The sequence below is a fragment of the Protopterus annectens genome, chromosome 8.part0 (assembly GCF_019279795.1).
Source record: "Protopterus annectens isolate FY-2018-M chromosome 8.part0, PAN1.0, whole genome shotgun sequence".
Lineage (NCBI taxonomy): Eukaryota > Metazoa > Chordata > Ceratodontiformes > Protopteridae > Protopterus > Protopterus annectens.
Genome location: NC_056741.1, coordinates 1,806,549,193 through 1,806,569,284, shown reverse-complemented (window position 1 = coordinate 1,806,569,284; position 20,092 = coordinate 1,806,549,193). Strand labels below are relative to the sequence as shown.

General features: G+C 44.3%; 1 protein-coding gene across 1 annotated transcript in view; it reads right to left on the bottom strand.

Annotated features, from left to right (window-relative positions):
- HYDIN (HYDIN axonemal central pair apparatus protein) overlaps positions 1 to 20,092 on the bottom strand; it is a 6,673,197-nt gene that overhangs the window by 4,024,802 nt on the left and 2,628,303 nt on the right. The window contains exon 25 of the mRNA XM_044079523.1: positions 9,751 to 9,963. Within this exon, the coding sequence (XP_043935458.1) occupies positions 9,751 to 9,963 (213 nt within the window). The remainder of the gene's footprint in view (positions 1 to 9,750; positions 9,964 to 20,092) is intronic.

Sequence of the window (20,092 nt, the reverse complement as noted above, 5' to 3'; positions counted from 1 at the left end):
TCCCCCCACCCGAGTAGGGAGGCATCTGTGGTCACCATGGTCAGAGGGGTGGGAAGAATAAACGAGCGACCATGAACAAGTTCCGGGGACTGAATCCACCAGACAAGAGAATCTGTGCATGCTTGCTATAGGCGAACAGGATGTGACAGTGGTAGATCTAGAAATGACCACTGGACCACCAGAGTCCATTGGAGCGCACCCTCATGTGTAACTGAGCTGTGGGAACGAGGGTGATCATGGCCGTCATGAACCCCAACCCCCTTAAAATAAACTCCACTGGAGGAGATGGAACTTGAAGAATGTGCAAGACATGAAGTTTGAGGGACTAAAGTCTGTCGGGTGTCAGGAAAGCCTTGGTCTGAATGGTGTCCAACCAGACTCCAAAGAAATCCAGAATTTGAACCAGTTCTAAGAGGAATTTGTTGAAATTTATGGTGATGCCCAACTGGTGTGTGGTTTGGATGAGAAAGTCCTTGGCTTGGCAGAGTCGATGCCTAGAAGGGGCGGAAAGAAGCTAATCATCCAGGCAGGGGAAGACCTGGGAGCCCTGCGGCTGCAGGTGAGCTGCTACCACACCCATCACTTTGGTGAACACCATGGGGGCTGTGGTGAGACCAAAGGGTAGCATTCTGAATTGGTAATGCTTGGCCCCCAGCAGAAAGCGGAGCAACTTCTAACAGCATCTGTCCATTGTTATGTGATAGTACAGACCTTAAAGGTCTACTGAGCACATCCAGTCATTCTCCTGCAAGAAGGGCAGGATAGATTGCAGAGTGACCATCCGGAATTTCGTCTTGGCAACTGACAGGTTCAGAGTAGAGAGATCCAGAATTGGCCTCAAGTCCCCTGTTTTTTTTTGGCACCAGAAAGAACCTGGAATAGATGCCTAATCCAGACTGGTCTGGGGGGACGGTTTGGATTACTCGTTTTTCTAGCAGCTTGGAAATTTCCTGTGCTGCTGCCTCCCTTTGCATGGGTGGAATGTCTGGGAGGTATTTGGCCTGAATTGACCTCTGAAAGAAGGGGACTGAATATCTTCTGGATATGATTCGCAACACGCACTGATCATCTGTAATTGACTGACTTCCAAAAGTGTCCAAAAAGACTATGAAATAAAATCTCCGTTCCACCAGGTTAGAGCCAAGTCTTTTAATAAAAATGCAAATCAACAATGAGCTACAAGGCAAACTTCCTCAGATAAAATCCCACTGGTACAGATAGTTTTTATGCATGGACCCTTCCCTTCAATTATTCAGTTAAAATCAAACAATTAAACAATTATGAAAATGGTTAAAGAAACACTAGTCTCAACAAAATGCTCAACAAAATGGTTCCTTTTGCAGCTTCTGTGATTTGCACATAGCACCAACTGGTGCAGTAAAAAAATATATACATATATACAAGTGTATATATGTATGTATATATTATTAATAGATTGTATCTGCATCTTGGTAATATATATGTTAAAAGTGGTAAAAAAATTTTTTTGACAAAAAGTTGTGAGTTTGTATATATGTGTATGAAATTCAAAGACACAATGGAATTTGTAAAATTTCATAGAGAACTGTAATGTTTTACAAATCAGCTGTAAAACCAGCGAATCTTCAGCCAAACTGTTACTGATCAAAAAAACAAATATTGGTTGAACAAATTAACAAGGTACTATGATAAAATAGACCTGGGAATAGATAGTGAGAAAACATTGTGTCCAAAAGGACCCAGGTTTAAAAGACAAGCATTGATAGAATATGGCTTACACACCTAATTTCCGGGAATGCTTACCTAACAAAATAAATTTATAAATTATAAATCTGTTTTAATCTAATGAAAAGTCAAACTTGGTACTTGTGTAATTTTGATATAATTTTATACACTGTTAGCCTTGCCTGTTAAGATTGCCTTAATATTAATATATTCATTAAGCCCGGGATAGATGTTAGACCTAAGTCTCAGTTGCCATTTGATCTCCTTCTGTAACAGTAGGTTCTTGGTATCTCCTCCCCTGGGGTCTATATTAACAAGGTCAATAATGCCAAATTTGAAAAGTGGAGTGGAAGGACAAGCTAAGGTATGCTTATAGAGAGCACTGGTTTCCTTTCTAGTTCTGATGTCGTTTCTATGTTCGTATATCCTTTCCTTGAGTGCCCGTTCCGTTTTGCCCACGTAAAAACATGGACAATGACCACAAGTTGCCAAGTAAACTACCATCTTGGTCTGACAATTGCCCTTACAGAATTTTACTGTGCTTCCTAGTCCATTGTTCAAGGAAATGCTGTCTACTAAATGGATGCATGAACACTGAACACATCTACCACACGGGTGGGCACTCCTAACATATCTAGAAGATGTATCCCTTCCTTCTAGGGTTCTCTTAAAGTTGGTACCCACCTTGTGTATAAAGGTAGGTTTACTTCCTACTACCTCCATGATGTTTGAATTGGTCTTAAGTATAGACCAATTATCCTGCAAAATCTTTTTAAAAAACACGGAAAAGTTGTGTTCAATAGAACATGCTCCTGAAAAATCCTTGGGTTCCTGTACAATCTTGACCTGACTAGACAACCGTTGGCCAAGTAATGGTTTGTAACGAGCACCCCATCCCTGATACACTTCACCCAGGATCTCACCTAACATCTCCTTCGGATACCCTCTCTCCCGGAACATTTCACCCAAAAGGGTGAATTCCTGTAGGTCTTCAAAATCTGATGTCATCCTGGCCACCCTAACAGCTTGTCCTTTTACAATACTTCTTTTTTGAAAATGTGGATGTTGGCTGTCAAAATGGAGGTAACTGTTGCACCAAGTGGATTTTCTATATATCTTGGATTTAAACCCTCCCATGGTTTTGATAAGTGTAATATCCAGATAACTGATACTGTTACTGTTTACTTGGTATGTAAAGGACAAGAAGGATGTAGAACTTTTAGTTATGTACTCACCATAACTTCAGATGTTTGGGATCCATCTCGCCTACATTCTGAATGATGGGTTCGGAGCCGATCCCTCGGCTCCGACTCGGCACGCTTATGCCAAAGAGCGAAGTCTCTTATTGGCTGAGCTTACTATATCCCAGGATGCACCACTGCCAGTCCCCCAGATCTAGTTTGTCCGCATACATGCACACATGCATACCCTGCTTATATAACATCGTCAGATGAAACAAGATAAAAACAGTGGAGCTCAAAACCGTTCCATCTCTTCTGATCTGCAAGGCAGGGGGAAGGCGGGTGGGTATCAGGAATGTAGGCGAGATGGATCCCAAACATCTGAAGTTATGGTGAGTACATAACTAAAAGATGTTATGTGATCCTATCTCGCCTACATTCTGAATGATGGGACAGCGTCCCTAGCACCTGAATCCTGGGTGGCTCACTGGAAAACACTCCTGAGTACCGTGGAACCAAATGATGCTCGTCCTTTAGATGCCACATCCAATTTGTAGTGGGAAATGAAAGTGTGCGGGTTGGACCAAGTAGCCGCAGCACAAATTTCCGATATAGCGAGCTTGGAATGAAAGGCTATAGAAGTAGCCATAGCTCTGGTAGAATGAGCTTTGATAGATGATGTAAGATGTTTATTCGAAGAAGAATAGGCCTGAGTTATGCAATCTCTGATCCATTTTGAGATTGTAGCTTTCGTGATGGTTTGGCCCAATTTATTATCTGAGAAGGACACAAACAACTGGTCTGACTTACGAAGTTGCTGAGTCCTGTCTAAATAAAAACGTAATTGCCTGTGAACATCCAATTTATGGAGAGTGTATTCTGCTTCATTAGAGAATTTCGGAAAGAAAACTGGTAGTTCTAGAGATTGTTGAAGACAGAAACTAGAGCAGACCTTTGGAACAAAGGATGGATTAGGCCTGAGTGATACTCTATCTTTGTGGAAAATCAAATACGGTGGTTTAATAGACAGGGCTTGAAGCTCTGAGACTCTTCTTGCAGAGGTAATAGCCACTAAGAATGCCGTTTTCCAAGACAGATATTTTAATTGCATGTAGCAGCCGGTTCAAAAGGGGGAGATGTTAATGCACGAAGCACCAAATCAAGATCCCACGGAGGTGCAGGATGAAAAACCGGTGGTCTTAACAGACTGGCACCTTTAATGAACGTTTTGCATAGTCTGCTGCTCATCAACGGAGGATCCGTGGATTCATGGAATTTCGAGATAGCAGCTAGTTGGACTTTAATAGTTGAGACAGAAGATCCCTGATTAAACAAGGATGTTAAGAATTTCAAAACCTCTGGGACAGGAGCAGTGATAGGGTCTAAGCCCTTGAGTTGAGCCCAGATAGCAAACCTCTTCCACTTACTGAGGTACAATTTGTTAGTGGTGGGTTTGTGGGCCGAAGATAAAATGTGAACAACTTCCGGGTCTAGTGTGTGACTTCTAACTAAGGTTGGAAGTGGAGGAGCCAAGCTGTCAATTTCAGAGATTGAAGGGACTGATGCCAATGTCCCGACTGATGGATTAGCAAATCCGGGATCAGGTCTAAGGTCCACGGATCGTCCACTGCATGCTTTTTAGGTAAGGAAACCATATCTGACGAGGCCAGTATGGGGCAATCAGAATCATTGAAGACCCTAGTTGAGAAGCTTTTGAATAACTTTGGGAAGGAGTGGTATTGGAGGAAAGGCATAAAGTAGCCCTGTTGGCCAAGGTTGTGCTAGAGCATCCATGGCTGGTACTTCCTGATGTGGAATCAAGGAGAAGAACCTTTGGCACTTGGTGTTTTGTGGAGTTGCAAATAGGTCGCAGCATGGCGTCCCCATCTCTTGAAAACCTGGGCTGCTACTGTGCGGTTTAGAGACCATTCGTGAGGAGAGAGAATTGTCCTGCTTAATTTGTCCGCCAATATATTTGACTTTCCCGGGATGTGGGTCGCTACCAAGAAGCGGTTGGTAGCTACAGCCCATTCCCACACTCTCATGGCCTCTCTGCAAAGGGGATACGATCTGGTCCCTCCTTGTTTGTTCAGATACCAAACCACCGACATGTTGTCTGTGTGGATGGCGATGATGCCCTGAGGAAGAAACTTGTGTAAGGCCTGCAGGGATAGCAGTACAGCCCTCATTTCCAACACGTTGATGTGGAGAAGAGCTTCGTCCGGAAGCCAGGAGCCCTGAACTAGCCTGCCCAGACAATGCCCCCCCCACCCTATCTGGGAGGCATCTGTCGTCAGGGTAACCACTGGAGGGGGGAGAACAAAGGGTTTTCCCTGATCCAAGTTGGATGTTTGAAGCCACCAGCGAAGGTCCCTTTTGCATACTTCCGTAATCATGATGTGGTGATTGAGGGGAAGATCCTGAAAGGACCATTGAGTTGACAAGAGCCACTGAAGAATCCTCATGTGTAACCTTGCTAGAGGAACTAAAAGTACCGTGGCAGACATTGAGCCTAGAACCTGTAGGACCATCCTGGCTGGGGCTTTGGATCTCGAGATCAGAGCTTGAACTTGGCCCTGTAAAGTTTGGATCCTTTCGGCAGGAAGAAAGACGCGCATCAATCTTGAGTCTATCTCTGCTCCTATGAACTTTATGCGTTGAGAGGGCAGCAAGACAGACTTTGACCAATTGAATGTAATCCCCAGGGTAACACCCAGGGAGATGGTGGCTTTGAGGTTGTCCATTAGTAGATGCCTGGTGGTGGCAGTCAGGAGCCAGTCGTCCAGATAGGGAAACACTTGGAATCCAAGACTTCTCAGGTGAGCCGTCACTACTGCCAAACACTTGGTGAACACCCTGGGGGCTGTGGTGAGACCAAAGGGCAGAGCGCAAAATTGGTAATGACTGACTCCCAGGCTGAAGCGCAGATACCTTCTGGACGCCTGATGTATCGGTATGTGATAATAGGCGTCCTTGAGGTCTATGGAGCACATCCAAACATCCTTCTCCAACAATGGGAGAATGGATTGTAACGTGACCATTCGAATTTGGATTTCGTGACGGATTGGTTCAGTCTGCTGAGATCCAATATTGGTCTCAGGTCCCCTGTCTTTTTTGGCACTAAAAAGAACCTGGAGTAATTTCCTGATCCGATCTGGTCTGTGGGGACCGGTTGGATGACTCCTTTTCTAGCAGCTTTAAAGCTTCTGCGGCTGCCATTTCCCTTTGACTGGGTGGTGGGTCCGGGATTCTTTTGGACGGTGGGGGCGAGAATGTGAATGGGATGGTGTAACCTCCGGCAATGATCCGAAGCACCCATCTGTCCTGAGTGATTGACTCCCAGGCTTTTAGGTGCTTGGCAAAACGACACCCGACTGGCTCCGGAGCAGCACAGCCGGGCAATCCCTCATGACGTGTGGGAGGCTGAAGAGCCACGAAAGGACTCGCGGTCTCCAGAATTGCGGGGCCCTCTGCCGCCTCTGGGACGGCGTCTCCTGAAAAATTTCCCGCCCTCTGCCTCTGGACGGGGAATCTTCCTGCTGTTGGGAGAAAAACTTGCGAGATTTTCGGAACCACATTTTCCCCCCTCCTTTGGCCTTGGGGTAAGGCCGAAAGGGAGTGGAATAACGGGCCCCTACGGCAGATAACGTTTTCCCTCTTGCTCACAGCGGTAAGGGTGTCTTTCACCTTGGGTCCAAACAATGAGGGCCCATCAAAGGGAGCGTCGCCGAAGGAAGACTTGAAGGCCTCCGCAAACTGACACAAGGGGAGGCAGGCTTGTCTACGTAGAGCAACGCCTGTGCCTGCCGCTCTACCCGCCCTTCGGCCGCATAGGAAATGAGCCTCATGGACGAGTTAGCAATTGACGTAAGGATAGCCAACTGAGAGCTAACGGACTGGGCTAGCTGCTCAGGTAGGTTACCCGAGAGGAATCTGACAACTCCTTGACCAGATCCCTCTGAAGCCTGGTAAAATGTGCCAAATAATTCAGAGACCTTAAGGTAAAGGCCGCTGAAGTCAGGGTGCGCTTCCGTACCTATCCATACTCCTAGACTCCTTATTAGGAGGATGGATGGACGTTGAAGCCTCTGCCACGTCCTGTTGTGTAGCAGATGCCACCACCATGGCATCTACAGCCACGCCTTTAGTAAGGAACTCCTTCTCGGGGAGCAGATAAAAATTTGTTTGGACGAGAAGGGACTGGTTCCACGGTATCCGGATGTTCCCACGCCCTTGACAAACTAAATCCAGAAGCTCGTCAAGGGCGGAGACACCCAGGAGGCGGAGGGCTGAGCCCCAAAGGCCTTGAGGAGCACTGATTCGTCCGCAGAGGGGGTTTGGATATCCAGCCGCCTCGTTGTTTGAGGATCTCTAAGATGTCTGCAAAGAGACATCATCCGAGGACGACTTAGGGACCCCTCCGCATCATCCATATCAGTGTCCGATGTAATAGACTCGGGGAGTCCACGTGCTTCCTCTTGCACGATCTCTTCCTTGGGGTTCCTCTGAAGACAACTCGAAGAACCCTCAGGAGGAGGGGAACCCCACTGGGGTAACCTCAGGCCTCGGGCTCCGCTGGCTACGGACAGGGGAACTGCCAAAGACCCAGTCTCCACGCCCAGGAAGGTGCTGGTAAAACCGGAGAGATGGCAAGAGGATTTGGCCAAGGCACTCCTCATGGCCCTGAAAGCCGGACCCCAGAATCCTGGGAGTGTCCGGTCTCCGAGCCATGATGGTAGACGGAAGTCCCGCAGCAAGCACCGAGAGGGAGGCTCGAACCGAAAGCATAGGTCCCAAACATCACCCTCGGGTCCAGCCGAAGAAGTCCACGTACCAAACTCGGACCCGAGGCCGGGTTGGAGTAAGGGTCGGAGCCGACCCTGAAATCTCCACCGGCTCCAAGAGCACCTGCTCACGGAGCCAAGCAGTCGGAGGAGGAATGGCAATGGGTGGGTCATGGTCATCGGCTCCGAAGCCAACTGGATCGGAACCGAAACAAATTTTTGGAAGACTGGGGACTGGAACAGTCTTTGGAGCACCCTGTCTATATCAGAATCCGACATTCTCGAAGACCGAGAGGAAACAGAATGGGTTCGAGAAGACCTCTCCCTCGGCCCCAAGGGACTAGGGGACCGGCTCCGAGGCGACTCGATGAGAATCGGCGCCGAGGAAACACACACACCAGATTCCATCGGTGCCGAGGTAGACTTCGCCGAGGAGGAAGTGTCTGAGCGGGCGACCCTTGTCGGCTCCGAGAGCAGTGGAGCCGAAGGTGACCCGCCTCTCGATGCCCCAGCCATCGGCTCCGAAGCCCGAGGAGTCGATACTGGAGGCATCGAGGCAGACTGTTCCGACCTCGGCTCCGAAGTCTTTGGAGCCGAAGGAGAGGCCTGCCTAGGTCTCTTGGCAGTCGGATCCGACGGACTGGTCGGAACCAAGCCCTTTCTTTTGGCAGGAGCCGGAGAGGAAGACAAGGCTTCTTCAAAAGAGGGTTTAATTAACCCCTTGAGAATCAATTTATTTTTCCTCTCCTGGAGGACCCTTGAGGAAAAAGCGTGACATACGCTGCATGACTCCTGCAAGTGCTTTGCCCCTAAACAATATACACAAAGTAGATGGTCATCAGTAACAGACATCTTAAAAGCACATTTAGAACATTTTTTAAAGCCCGAAGGCCTAGGGGTTTGAGACATGATGTTAAACAATTTCTGACAGGAAATTTAATAACTATAGATTCGCTTGTGACAAAAAAACCCAAGGCTTACAGTAATAGTGTAAAACACAACCTTAGCTGTAATGACCGGGAACTTTAAACCACTAAAAACTTCAGTTATAAAGGTTGACCGAAAAGGCCCTGGATTGTAAGGGGGGCCGAAACAAACTCAACCCAATCACACACAACAAATTTCACAACTCAAACGTACACAAAGGCAGCGATAGCCGTTAAAACGGCTTTTGTGATATAAAAGAGCAAAAAACTGACAGAAAAAGTAGTTAATAAAAGCTACTCAGCCCAGCCAGCTCGAGACCACGTCTTTGCAGGGAAGCGGCAAACGAGATCTGGGGGACTGGCAGTGGTGCATCCTGGGATATAGTAAGCTCAGCCAATAAGAGACTTCGCTCTTTGGCATAAGCGTGCCGAGTCGGAGCCGAGGGATCGGCTCCGAACCCATCATTCAGAATGTAGGCGAGATAGGATCACATAACATCCATTGATATTAACTATAAAATCATCAAGCTGTTTCTGAGTCCCCTCCCAGATGACAAAAATGTCATCCAAAAATCTGAAATAAGCTTTGATGTTGGCAAAAAATGCACTCTGAAAAACATGTTTAATTTCCCATTCCAGTAAAACAAGGTTGGTGTAGATGGGGGCACAAGCCGCCACCATAGCAACACCACTCACTTGTTTGTAAATCTCACCCTCAAAGATGATGAAATTATTATCCAACACCACTTCCATTAATTCCAATATCAAAAGTTTCTTGTCAAGAGATAGGTCAGAATGTTTGTGGATACTTTCCTCAAAATACTCAAAACCCTCCTTCCTGGAAATGCAGGAAAATAGATCTTTTACATCAATTGTTGTAAATAGACTATCCTTGGACCATAAATTGTTATTAATCTTTCCTAAAAAATCCCAGGAGTCCTTAATAAGATGTTCATGGTGGTTCACTATCTTATTGATGTTCTGGTCTATAAAAACAGCCAGTGGGTGAGTCTTGGATCCCCTGGCTGAAACAATAGGTCTAAAAGGAGGGTTGAGAATAGTTTTGTGAATTTTAGGTATCCCAAAAAATCCCGGAACAATGGGGTGGGTTTGTTTGAGAAAATGGTAAGTTGCTGGACTAATACGTTGTTCTACCAAATATTCTTCCAAAAGCGAGTCAATCCTGTGGTAAGCAGTCTGTATCTCATTGTAAGATGCTGAACTGTAAGTACTGTCCTGTGCCAGAATTTTGGTTAAAACATTTTTGTAATCTGTCTGGTTAAAAATAACCAGCCCTCCTTCCTTATCTGGTTCCATAAATCGTAAATTGTTGTCTCGTTTTAAATTTTCCAACAGTTTCACTTCTTCCTGTTTCAAATTATAATGGTACTTGAAACCCTTTACATTGTTACCATATTGATCATATATTTCTCTGGTAACTATGCTCTCAAAGGTACTCAGAACAGGATGGAGGGGGGGGGGATTGAATACACTCCTTCTGATGGCACTATAAATGTCCCCATCTTCAGTTTTCTTCCTGGAGACCTCTTTATTATAAATTAATCTTAGGTTTAACTTCCTAAGGTATAGTTTGAGGTCGATTAAAATTTGGGCTAAATCACCGTTAAAGGATTTAACAAATTTGAATCCTTTGGAAAACAACTGAAAATGCCTTTTGTCCAAATCCAAATCCGTATAATTATATATTTTATACCCCTGGTGTTCAAAAACTATTCCATTGGGATGTGCAGTAATAGACTCTATCTGCCCCTTGTCCCCCTGCTTTTCCAACCATAATGTTTCCCATGGAAATTGGAATGAGAATCCAACATTGGAGCGTATTGGGCTTTGTTGGCTAGACGCTCCGACCTCCATGGACCTAAAAAAACTTCATTGGATTCCTGAAAAGAATCTAATTCATCAAGTGTCCGTGTGTGGTAAACAGGTGGTTCCCTATATTGGTTCCTGTCAGGTGTTAAAATTCTCTCTGACTTAGATGACAACCTATTTTGTTGTAATGGTATACCTGACCTTTTAGATTGTCCCTCCCTAGTACCTGTATCAGAAACGTGGTTAGTGGTATGAAGAGGCTTGGGATAACTTTTTCCTGCAACATACTGTTCCTTGTCCCTAAAAAACTTATTCTGTTTCCTCTCAAACACTTTTTCTACCCTGGTATCAGTTCTCTTTAAAATCTTGTCATATAAATCTTGATATTGTTCAAATAACAAGTCTTTAATAATATCTTGATGCAAACTGTTCAATTCTATCAGTAAACTGTTTAACTGCACATCGTTATACTTAATTAATTTCAACACCAAAGAAAAACCACATTCATCAAAAAAACATTGAAATTCCTTCATTACATTTGCTGTGTATAAGATACCAAAGGGGTACTTGTAAAACCATAACCCCTGAGGAACTATCTTGTTGTTGAGACACAAGTGTAAATAATTATTTTCTATTTGCAAACATTTAAATTTATATAATGACTTTTCAAAACCATAAATCATGTCTCTTAAGGTAAGAGCTGGACTTTCATTTACATAAGTATTTTTTCCTTGGAAGATATTGATTCCCACGATCATGTGAATCAAGAAAAACATATCTTTTTTCTAAAATGTCCATAAAACACGTTTGACGACCAACGCCTTCCCCCAAATCAGTTTGTGATGTAACGGGAGCTGAACCCTGGTTCTGCTGATATATTAAATGATTAGAAACAGTACCTGTTTGAGCCGTAGCCCGATTAGAACCAAGGGTGTCTCCTACATCTGATAAATTCACTGGTTCCTTGTCGTCCTGCAATAACGGAGCACCTGGGTTCGCGTATTAAACTCTTTTCTTCACCAAGGACTCCATGAAGGGAAGAAGGTGATGATGTCACAGGCAACATCGGACCCTCAGAGGTTCTTCTGCGACTAGCAATAGCTCCCTCGGATGGTTCTTTTTGAGTGAACAAATCAATTAATTTAGTTAAATCTCCCCGAAGGGACGAAAGTTCCTCTCTTAACTGGAAAACTTCATTTTGGGTTTGAAGTAAAGTAACACTTGAATCCAAAACGTTATCCACCCCAAGGATAGTGGAATCGTTGGGTGACTGATCCATGAAAAGTACCAGTGACAAAAAGCAGTTTAAAAACCACAGTCAAGTTCAGTCCAAAACCAGATGGTTCTCCCAAAGCGAAACGGAACAGGAACAAAATAAGACTAATAATTATAAGACTAATAATAATAATTGTACAGGAACCCAAAGATTTTTCAGGAGCATGTTCTATTGAACACAACAACTTTTCCGTGTTTTTTAAAAAGATTTTGCAGGATAATTGGTCTATACTTAAGACCAATTCAGACATCATGGAGGTAGTAGGAAGTAAACCTACCTTTATACACAAGGTGGGTACCAACTTTAAGAGAACCCTAGAAGGAAGGGATACATCTTCTAGATATGTTAGGAGTACCCACCCGTGTGGTAGATGTGTTCAGTGTTCATGCATCCATTTAGTAGACAGCATTTCCTTGAACAATGGACTAGGAAGCACAGTAAAATTCTGTAAGGGCAATTGTCAGACCAAGATGGTAGTTTACTTGGCAACTTGTGGTCATTGTCCATGTTTTTACGTGGGCAAAACGGAACGGGCACTCAAGGAAAGGATATACGAACACAGAAACGACATCAGAACTAGAAAGGAAACCAGTTCTCTCTATAAGCATACCTTAGTTTGTCCTTCCACTCCACTTTTCAAATTTGGCATTATTGACCTTGTTAATATAGACCCCAGGGGAGGAGATACCAAGAACCTACTGTTACAGAAGGAGATCAAATGGCAACTGAGACTTAGGTCTAACATCTATCCCAGGCTTAATGAATATATTAATATTAAGGCAATCTTAACAGGCAAGGCTAACAGTGTATAAAATTATATCAAAATTACACAAGTACCAAGTTTGACTTTTCATTAGATTAAAACAGATTTATAATTTATAAATTTATTTTGTTAGGCAAGCATTCCCGGAAATTAGGTGTGTAAGCCATATTCTATCAATGCTTGTCTTTTAAACCTGGGTCCTTTTGGACACAATGTTTTCTCACTATCTATTCCCAGGTCTATTTTATCATAGTACCTTGTTCATTTGTTCAACCAATATTTGGTTTTTTGATCAGTAACAGTTTGGCTAAAGATTCGCTGGTTTTACAGCTGATTTGTAAAACATTACAGTTCTCTATGAATCTTTTACAAATTCCATTGTGTCTTTGAATTTCATACACATATATACAAACTCACAACTTTTTGTCAAAAAATTTTTTTACCACTTTTAACATATATATTACCAAGATGCAGATACAATTGATTAATAATATATACATACATATATACACTTGTATATATGTATATATTTTTTTACTGCACCAGTTGGTGCTATGTGTAAATCACAGAAGCTGCAAAAGGAACCATTTTGTTGAGCATTTTGTTGAGACTAGTGTTTCTTTAACCATTTTCATAATTGTTTAATTGTTTGATTTTAACTGAATAATTGAAGGGAAGGGTCCATGCATAAAAACTATCTGTACCAGTGGGATTTTATCTGAGGAAGTTTGCCTTGTTGCAGACGAAAGCGCTCATTGTTGATTTGCATTTTTATTAAAAGACTTGGCTCTAACCTGGTGGAATGGAGATTTTATTTCATCTGTAATTGACTCCCAGGCTGCTGGGTGTAGAGAGAGTCGAGCCATGACTGCCTCCAGAGATAAGCAGCCGGGCAACCTTTCAGGGCTGCTATACAGGCCTGTCTGAGAATAAATCCTGAGACCCTTGGTTCCTTGGGCCCCTTCTGCCACAAGGGTGGCATCTGTTGAACCCCTCTGCCTCTGGGTGAAGACGAGACCCAAGTATCCTGGGAATAACTCTGAGACTTCTGGAGCCACATTTTCTTTGCCCCCTGCTGATTCCTGGAGAAGGATCATTGAGGGGTTGAGAAGTGGATTCCAATGGCAGAGTCTTCCGGTCCTTCTCGCTCTGGACCAGTCAGTCGCATGCCATCTTTCCAAAGAGTGTGGAACCATCTTACAGGGCATCTGTAAATTATGTCTTGAAGGGCTCCGAGAAGGTACAAAGTTGGAGTCAGGTGTGACGCCTGATGGCAATGCCTGCTCTGGCAGCTCTGACGGCACCCTCAGTAGCATGAGAGAGAAGTAGCATAGAGGTATTGGCAATGGAGGTGAGGGTGGCCTTTTGAGAGGAGAAAACCTTCTTATCCTCCACCGATATGGACCCTGGGGTAGACATGGTGACCTCCTTCACTAGGTGTTGCAGAAGCCTAATAACATGTGCCATATATTTCAACGCATGCACAGAGAACACAGCTGAAGCGTAGGCCCACTTCCCAAAACAGCCCAAAGTCCTAGATTTTTGGTCCGGAGAGTGGACCGTTGAGCTCTCCTTTGCAAGCTCCTTCTTGTTGGCCGCTGCCACCACCATGGCATCAACAGGGGTCCCTTTGACCAGTGTGCTTTATCTGTAGGGGAGCTGAGGACCTTAGCAGGACATTTGCGGATAGGCTCGACTGTATCGGGCTGCTTCCACACCTGAGATGTAACAAGATCTACCAGAGGATCTGCGAGAGGGGACACCCAGGAAGTAGAGGGTCCTGTGCCAAATGCCTCCAGGAACACCAACTCGTCAGGGTTGGATTTTGGACAGACTACCCCCCCCGTGCTGCCACAGGATCTCCATGATGTCTCCAAATGAGACATCCTCTGGGGTTGATCGGGGGGAAACCTCCCCTTCCTCCAAGTCAATGTTCTCCATGAGAGACTCCGGTGGGGAGTGCAAGTGCCTCCTTTTACACATGCATTTTCGAGTAACTTCCTCAAAGGGGGTCTCTGGGGAGGACTCAAAAACATCCAGCTGCTCCCGTGTGGGAGCTCCTTGGGGCAGAGAGGCAGCAGGCTGTCCCCGAGGTGGCAGGAAGACGGAATCCAGACCAAAAACAAAGGGACCCAGGATGGATTCTGAGGACATGATCATCAAGTTTCTTGATGGGATCGAGTGAACTCTCTCCACCACATCAAAGGCAGAAGGAGAACAAACCTCCTAAGCTGTGGCTATGATCAGGTCTATAATCCTATGGATCAATGGGCGAGCTGGAGCCACACCTCCAGGCACCGAGACTACGATTAGAAGGCTCTGCTCTGAAAAACTTGGAGCTAAAACCACTCCCTCAGATCCGGCACCGAGGCTACATCCCCGAGAGCCAGATGGCTCTGAGCTCATTGGAGCCGACCCGCTCAAGGCAACGGTCGGTGTTGAGGTACTAGGTACCAATGGTGCCAATCCCTTGATGCCAAGGTTCCTCAGACCTGATGACTCTGAAAGTGGTGGTCAGATTGGAGAAGGAGTGATCGGGATGAAGGCGAACTGCATGCCCCCTGCTCCGGAGGGAGAGGGGGCAGGCAAGACTCCATATGTCTCTAAGAGCGGATGAATCTCCACATCATCCTATCCACCTTGGTTTCGGAAAGGCTGTGGGGTGGATCTGGAGCACAAGGCTACTGATACAGCCTAGAGAGGTGATGAGGTGATGCCGATATCAGGGAACAGCTTTGAGGCACCTCTGGCTCCAGGGAGAAACAAGGAGAGCAGAGTCAGGGAGAACCAGTACTAGGAGCCGATCGGAGCTTAACTGGTGGTTCAGCTGAGGAAGAGCGGTCAGTGGACCACTTCCTCGGCCTGTCGCATTGCTTGTGCTTCTCTCCATCCCCGATCCTCTTAGCAGGAGGTTGAGTCCCAGAAGCCGGGGCGGAGCCAGAAGTAGAAGCAGAAGGGGTGGCCTGGGCCCATGTAGTAGGTGGAGGTAGAAGGCCCTTGAGTATTCCCCCTGCCTGAAACCCATGCAGATCGAACAGGAGGATTTGAGATGAGGGACCCCTACGCAAACAACGCACAGAGTGTGGCCATCAGCTGGGGAAAGCTTATGGCCACACTCTGTGCACTTACAGAACCCTGCTTTGAGTGTCTCTGACATTTCAGCAAGAGACAGGGAACCCAAACAAAAATACACACACACACATTTAGAGACAGGACAGAGAACGCTAAAGAAAGGGAAGATTTTTTTTTTAACAGAAACCTAAACATGAAAGGGTAGGGTTGGAAAAGATAGAAAAGGGGGAATTTTAGATAGAAAGAGGAATTAACATACTTATTTTAAACTCACCCAAAAAGTGCCTGGAGCGGTGGACCACAATGCTTGCAATGAGCGCAGCAAATGAGATCTGAAGGGAGGAAGGAGAAAGGGGCATTATGGGTAGGGGAGGAGCTTGGATCAGATGCTGGAGAAATGCGGCCAAGTCAGATCCCTGGCTGTCCCACAGTTTGAAGAGCACAACAACTTCAGATCGGGAGTTACTAGTATTATTTTTTGAGAGTACTTTAGGATCTGTGAAAGGACTCTGTTTATCAAAGGAGAGGGTGGAAAAGCACACAATAACAACAGCAACACTATCATCCATGGGAATGAAAAGGCATTAGTCTTCCAAGCCTTTACACAAGGAGACCTGGAACAAGAATTCTTTAGTCATCTGTTGCAAATGGAGGCAAGTAGAGCTAATTGAGGAGTTCTCTACAGGTGGATAATCTAAAAAATGCTGGGATATAATTTCCATTTGTGAGAGGTCTACCCTGGTCTTGTTCACTTGTTTGTCAGGAAATTGTGTTCTGACAAAGTACTAGTAACCAGTAGGAATAGACTGAGCTGCAAGGCAAATTTGGGGGTTAGTACTGTTAATCTGCAAAGGGGTAGATCTGGTCCCCCATTTGTTTATGTGCTACATAACGGTGTTGTTGTCCACAATGACGGAGGTTCTGGGACTCACAGATGTTCAAGGTTTAAGCACATTTATCAATGTCATCATTTCCATGATATTTACATGCTTCTTTTTCTCCCCAAAGTTCCACAGATTCTCTATTTCTACTCCTTTGGAGACAAACCCCTGTACCACCCCCCATCCCACACACACTGCCACCACCATCATGCAAACTCTGATGAAGCTGTAGTTACAGGTGGAGTAGGGGCTAGAGAGAAGAATGGAAGATGTGTATGGAAGGAAAGCCAAGTTCTCCATGAGTGCAGTTGCTTCTTAACAAATGGCAATGGAACTTAAAAAGAAAGGTGGTGTTGGTATTGAGTACAGACTGAGTTGAGGAACCAGTGCATCTTCCTCATGTAATCTAGTTAGATGGATAAGGTGAACTGTAGGGGTATAAACCCTAATAGGCTGAGGGAATCCTTTGTTGTTAATTTTGGAGGGGAAAATCCCATAATTATTCTTTGTAAAATTTTATTTTTTTCTGAGGAAGGAACACCATCAAGAGAAATATATGAATCTGGGGATATAGTAGAATTGTCATCCTGTGAGAAGGACTGAGAGAAGATTTTTCAAGGTTTAGTTGTACCTAGGATATGAAGCAGATGCTTGACACCCTTGAAGAGAATTTGCAAAGATAATGTAGTCTAAATAAGGACAAATGTGGATAACCTGAAATATGTTACTACCAGAACTAGACACTTTGCAAACACTCTTGAAGCTGAGGACAACCCAAAGGAAAGTGAAAATGTAAACCAGACACACAATCTTAAAATCTGAAGCTTCTGTGAACTGAATGTAATAATAGGCATATTTTAAGTCTAGGGTAACTAGAAAGTTCAGTGGATGAATTGAGAGGTAACAGAGACTGTAAAGAAAGCATTTTGAATGTTGGAATTTTGATGAGTAGAGTTAGAAAGGAAAGGTACAATGCAGGTCTAATAATTCCTTCTTTCTTGGGCACCAGAAACATCCATGAATAAAGTTTTTCTAGTGGTTTCATGATCCCTGATAAAGTATTTGGTCCAGAATATGAGGAAGTATGGATGTTTGGTCGATATGACGGGATGGAGTTCCTTGAAAAGGGAAAAGAAAGGAGTGCCATTGCCATCTGTATCCTTTCTGGATTATACCCACAAACAAAGAGTCTGAAGTTATTTGGTGTCAAATAAATAAGTGAATCGATAGGCTCTGAGAAAGCTTAATAGAACTGCCAGGGTGTATATGGAAGGGGGCAGTGGGTCGAAGGGGAGCACAGTCAATCTCTTTTCTTGGACTGTTTGGTTTAAGTTCCTCCTTTCTTTTTGGAACTGCCTTGCAACTGCTTTTTACAAAGGGTATCTGTCTTTGGTTGAGACTGTTTAAAAAACTTCATATGCCCCTCAACTGTATATTCTAACTCCAGAATCGCACTACAGTGGGGAACAGGACACATACAATGCCACTACTATTTTTGGTGGCATACAATTCGGCAAAATGAGTTTTCAGCAATTTGTGCTTGCAGCGATTTGGTCTTGGTGAACTACAATTCGGCGAAATGTGCTTTCAACGAAATGAATCAGATCCATATATGGATATATATATATATATATATATATATATATATATATATATATATATATATATATATATATATATAAAACAACACATATAAAAGGGAAAAACAACCAATTTCAGAGGAACTCTCTCAGTAGGAGGAAGAAACCTCTTATCTGAGTCCTCTAGGAGCCTTGGCTAGTGGAAGGAGGGAAGGATGTAAGAAACAAGGGCGGGAGAGGACAACAAACATGGAACGTTCTGGTAGGTACATAACTTCTTTATGTTATGTTGTCCCTCTCACCTTCTTTCTTACTGTATGGGACAGTGTCCCTAGCACCAGCTTCCTGGGTGGCTCACAGGAGTACACCTTTGAGCACTGTGGAACCAAAAGAAGCTCTGTCCCTGGAGGCCAAATCTACCTTATAATGCGTAATAAAGGTATGGGGCCTGGCCCATGTAGAAGCTGCAGAAATGATGTCCATAGATATGGCATAGTAAGCAGAGGATGTAGCTAGAGCTCTAGTTGATTGGCCTTTGATTTTGAAAGGTAAACTTCTTTTGTTTGAAGTGTACATAAAGGTAATACAACTGGCAAGCCAATTTGAAAGTATAACTTTTGAGACTGGCTTGCCTCACATCGCTTGAGAGATGAAAATAAATAGCTGGCCTATTTTCCTGAAATCTTTGGTTCTATGTAAATAAAATCTCAGTTGTCTATGTACATCCAACTGATGTAGTTTGTATTCTGCCTTGTTGGTATGATTAGGAAAGAAAACTGGAAGTTCAATAGACTGGTTCAGATTGTTTTTTGAGCAGACTTTTGGCATGAAAGATGGATTAGTCCTCAAAGGTACTCTAGCCTTATGAAAGATATTAGGTAATGTGGCTTAATTGATTGAGCTTGCAAATCCAATACTCTTCGTGCAGATGTAATGACCACTAGCAAGATAGTCTTCCAAGAGAGAAACTTTAGATCGCATGAGGAAGTAGGCTCAAAAGGGGGTAAAGTTAGGCAAGTAAGAACAAAGTTTAAGTCCCAAGGTGAGAGAGGTTCCTTTATGGGAGGTCTCAACATACAAGTTCCTTTTAAAAATGCTTTACACAGCCTGTGTGACATGAGATTAGGAGTGTATTCACTGATGTAATAATTGGAAATTGCAGCTAATTGGACTTTAATTGTAGCTGCATCAGAGCCTTTCTGAAAAATTTCTGCCAGGAATTCTAAAATTGAACTAATAGAGGCATAGAAGGAATCTATGTCTCTCGCCCTTGCCAGTAGGAGAATCTCTTCCATTTGCTGGAATATAATTTTCTGGTGGAAGCCTTATGAGAAGAGAACAAAATATGTTTAACTGCTGGAGTAAAATGTTGAAGCCTGACTATGTTTGGAAGTGGAGCAGCCAAACTGTCAAACTGAGGGTCTGGAGAGAAGGATGAAGTGCACCTGACATATGAGTCAGAAGGTCTGGAACTAGGTCCAGAGCCCGCGGCTTCTCCTGAAGATGAGCCCAGAGGAAGAGGAACCAAATCTGACAAGGCCAATATGGAGGAATGAGAAAGACTTTCTGAATGACTTTGGAAATTAGTGGAAAGGGAGGAAAGGCATGCAGTAGTCCCAAGGGTCAATCGTGGATGAGTGCATCTCTCTGTGTCTCCCCCACTGGGGGGGATCAGGGCAAAGTTGTTGCTGCTTTTGGTATTCAGGGGGGTTGCAAATAGGTTGGAGCAAGGTTGGTCCCAAGTTTAGAAGATCTTGTCCACTATGCTCTGTTTCATAGACCACTCATGTGGCATCAAAATCGCCCTGCTGAGCTTGTCGGCTATCATGTTGGATTTCTGCGGGATATTCACTACTGCCAGAAAATGTTGGGAAAAGACTGTCCATTGCCACACTCTCAGCACTTCTTGACAAAGGGGGTATGATCTGGTTCCTCCTTGTTTATGTACCAGACTACCGACATGTTGTCTGACTAGATTGCAAGTGTTCTTAGTAGAAGAGAGTGCTGAAATGCTTGCAACACCAGAAGCACTGCTCTCATCTCTAGAACACTGATGTGCAACTGAGCCTCATGTTCTTGCCATGTGCCTTGGACT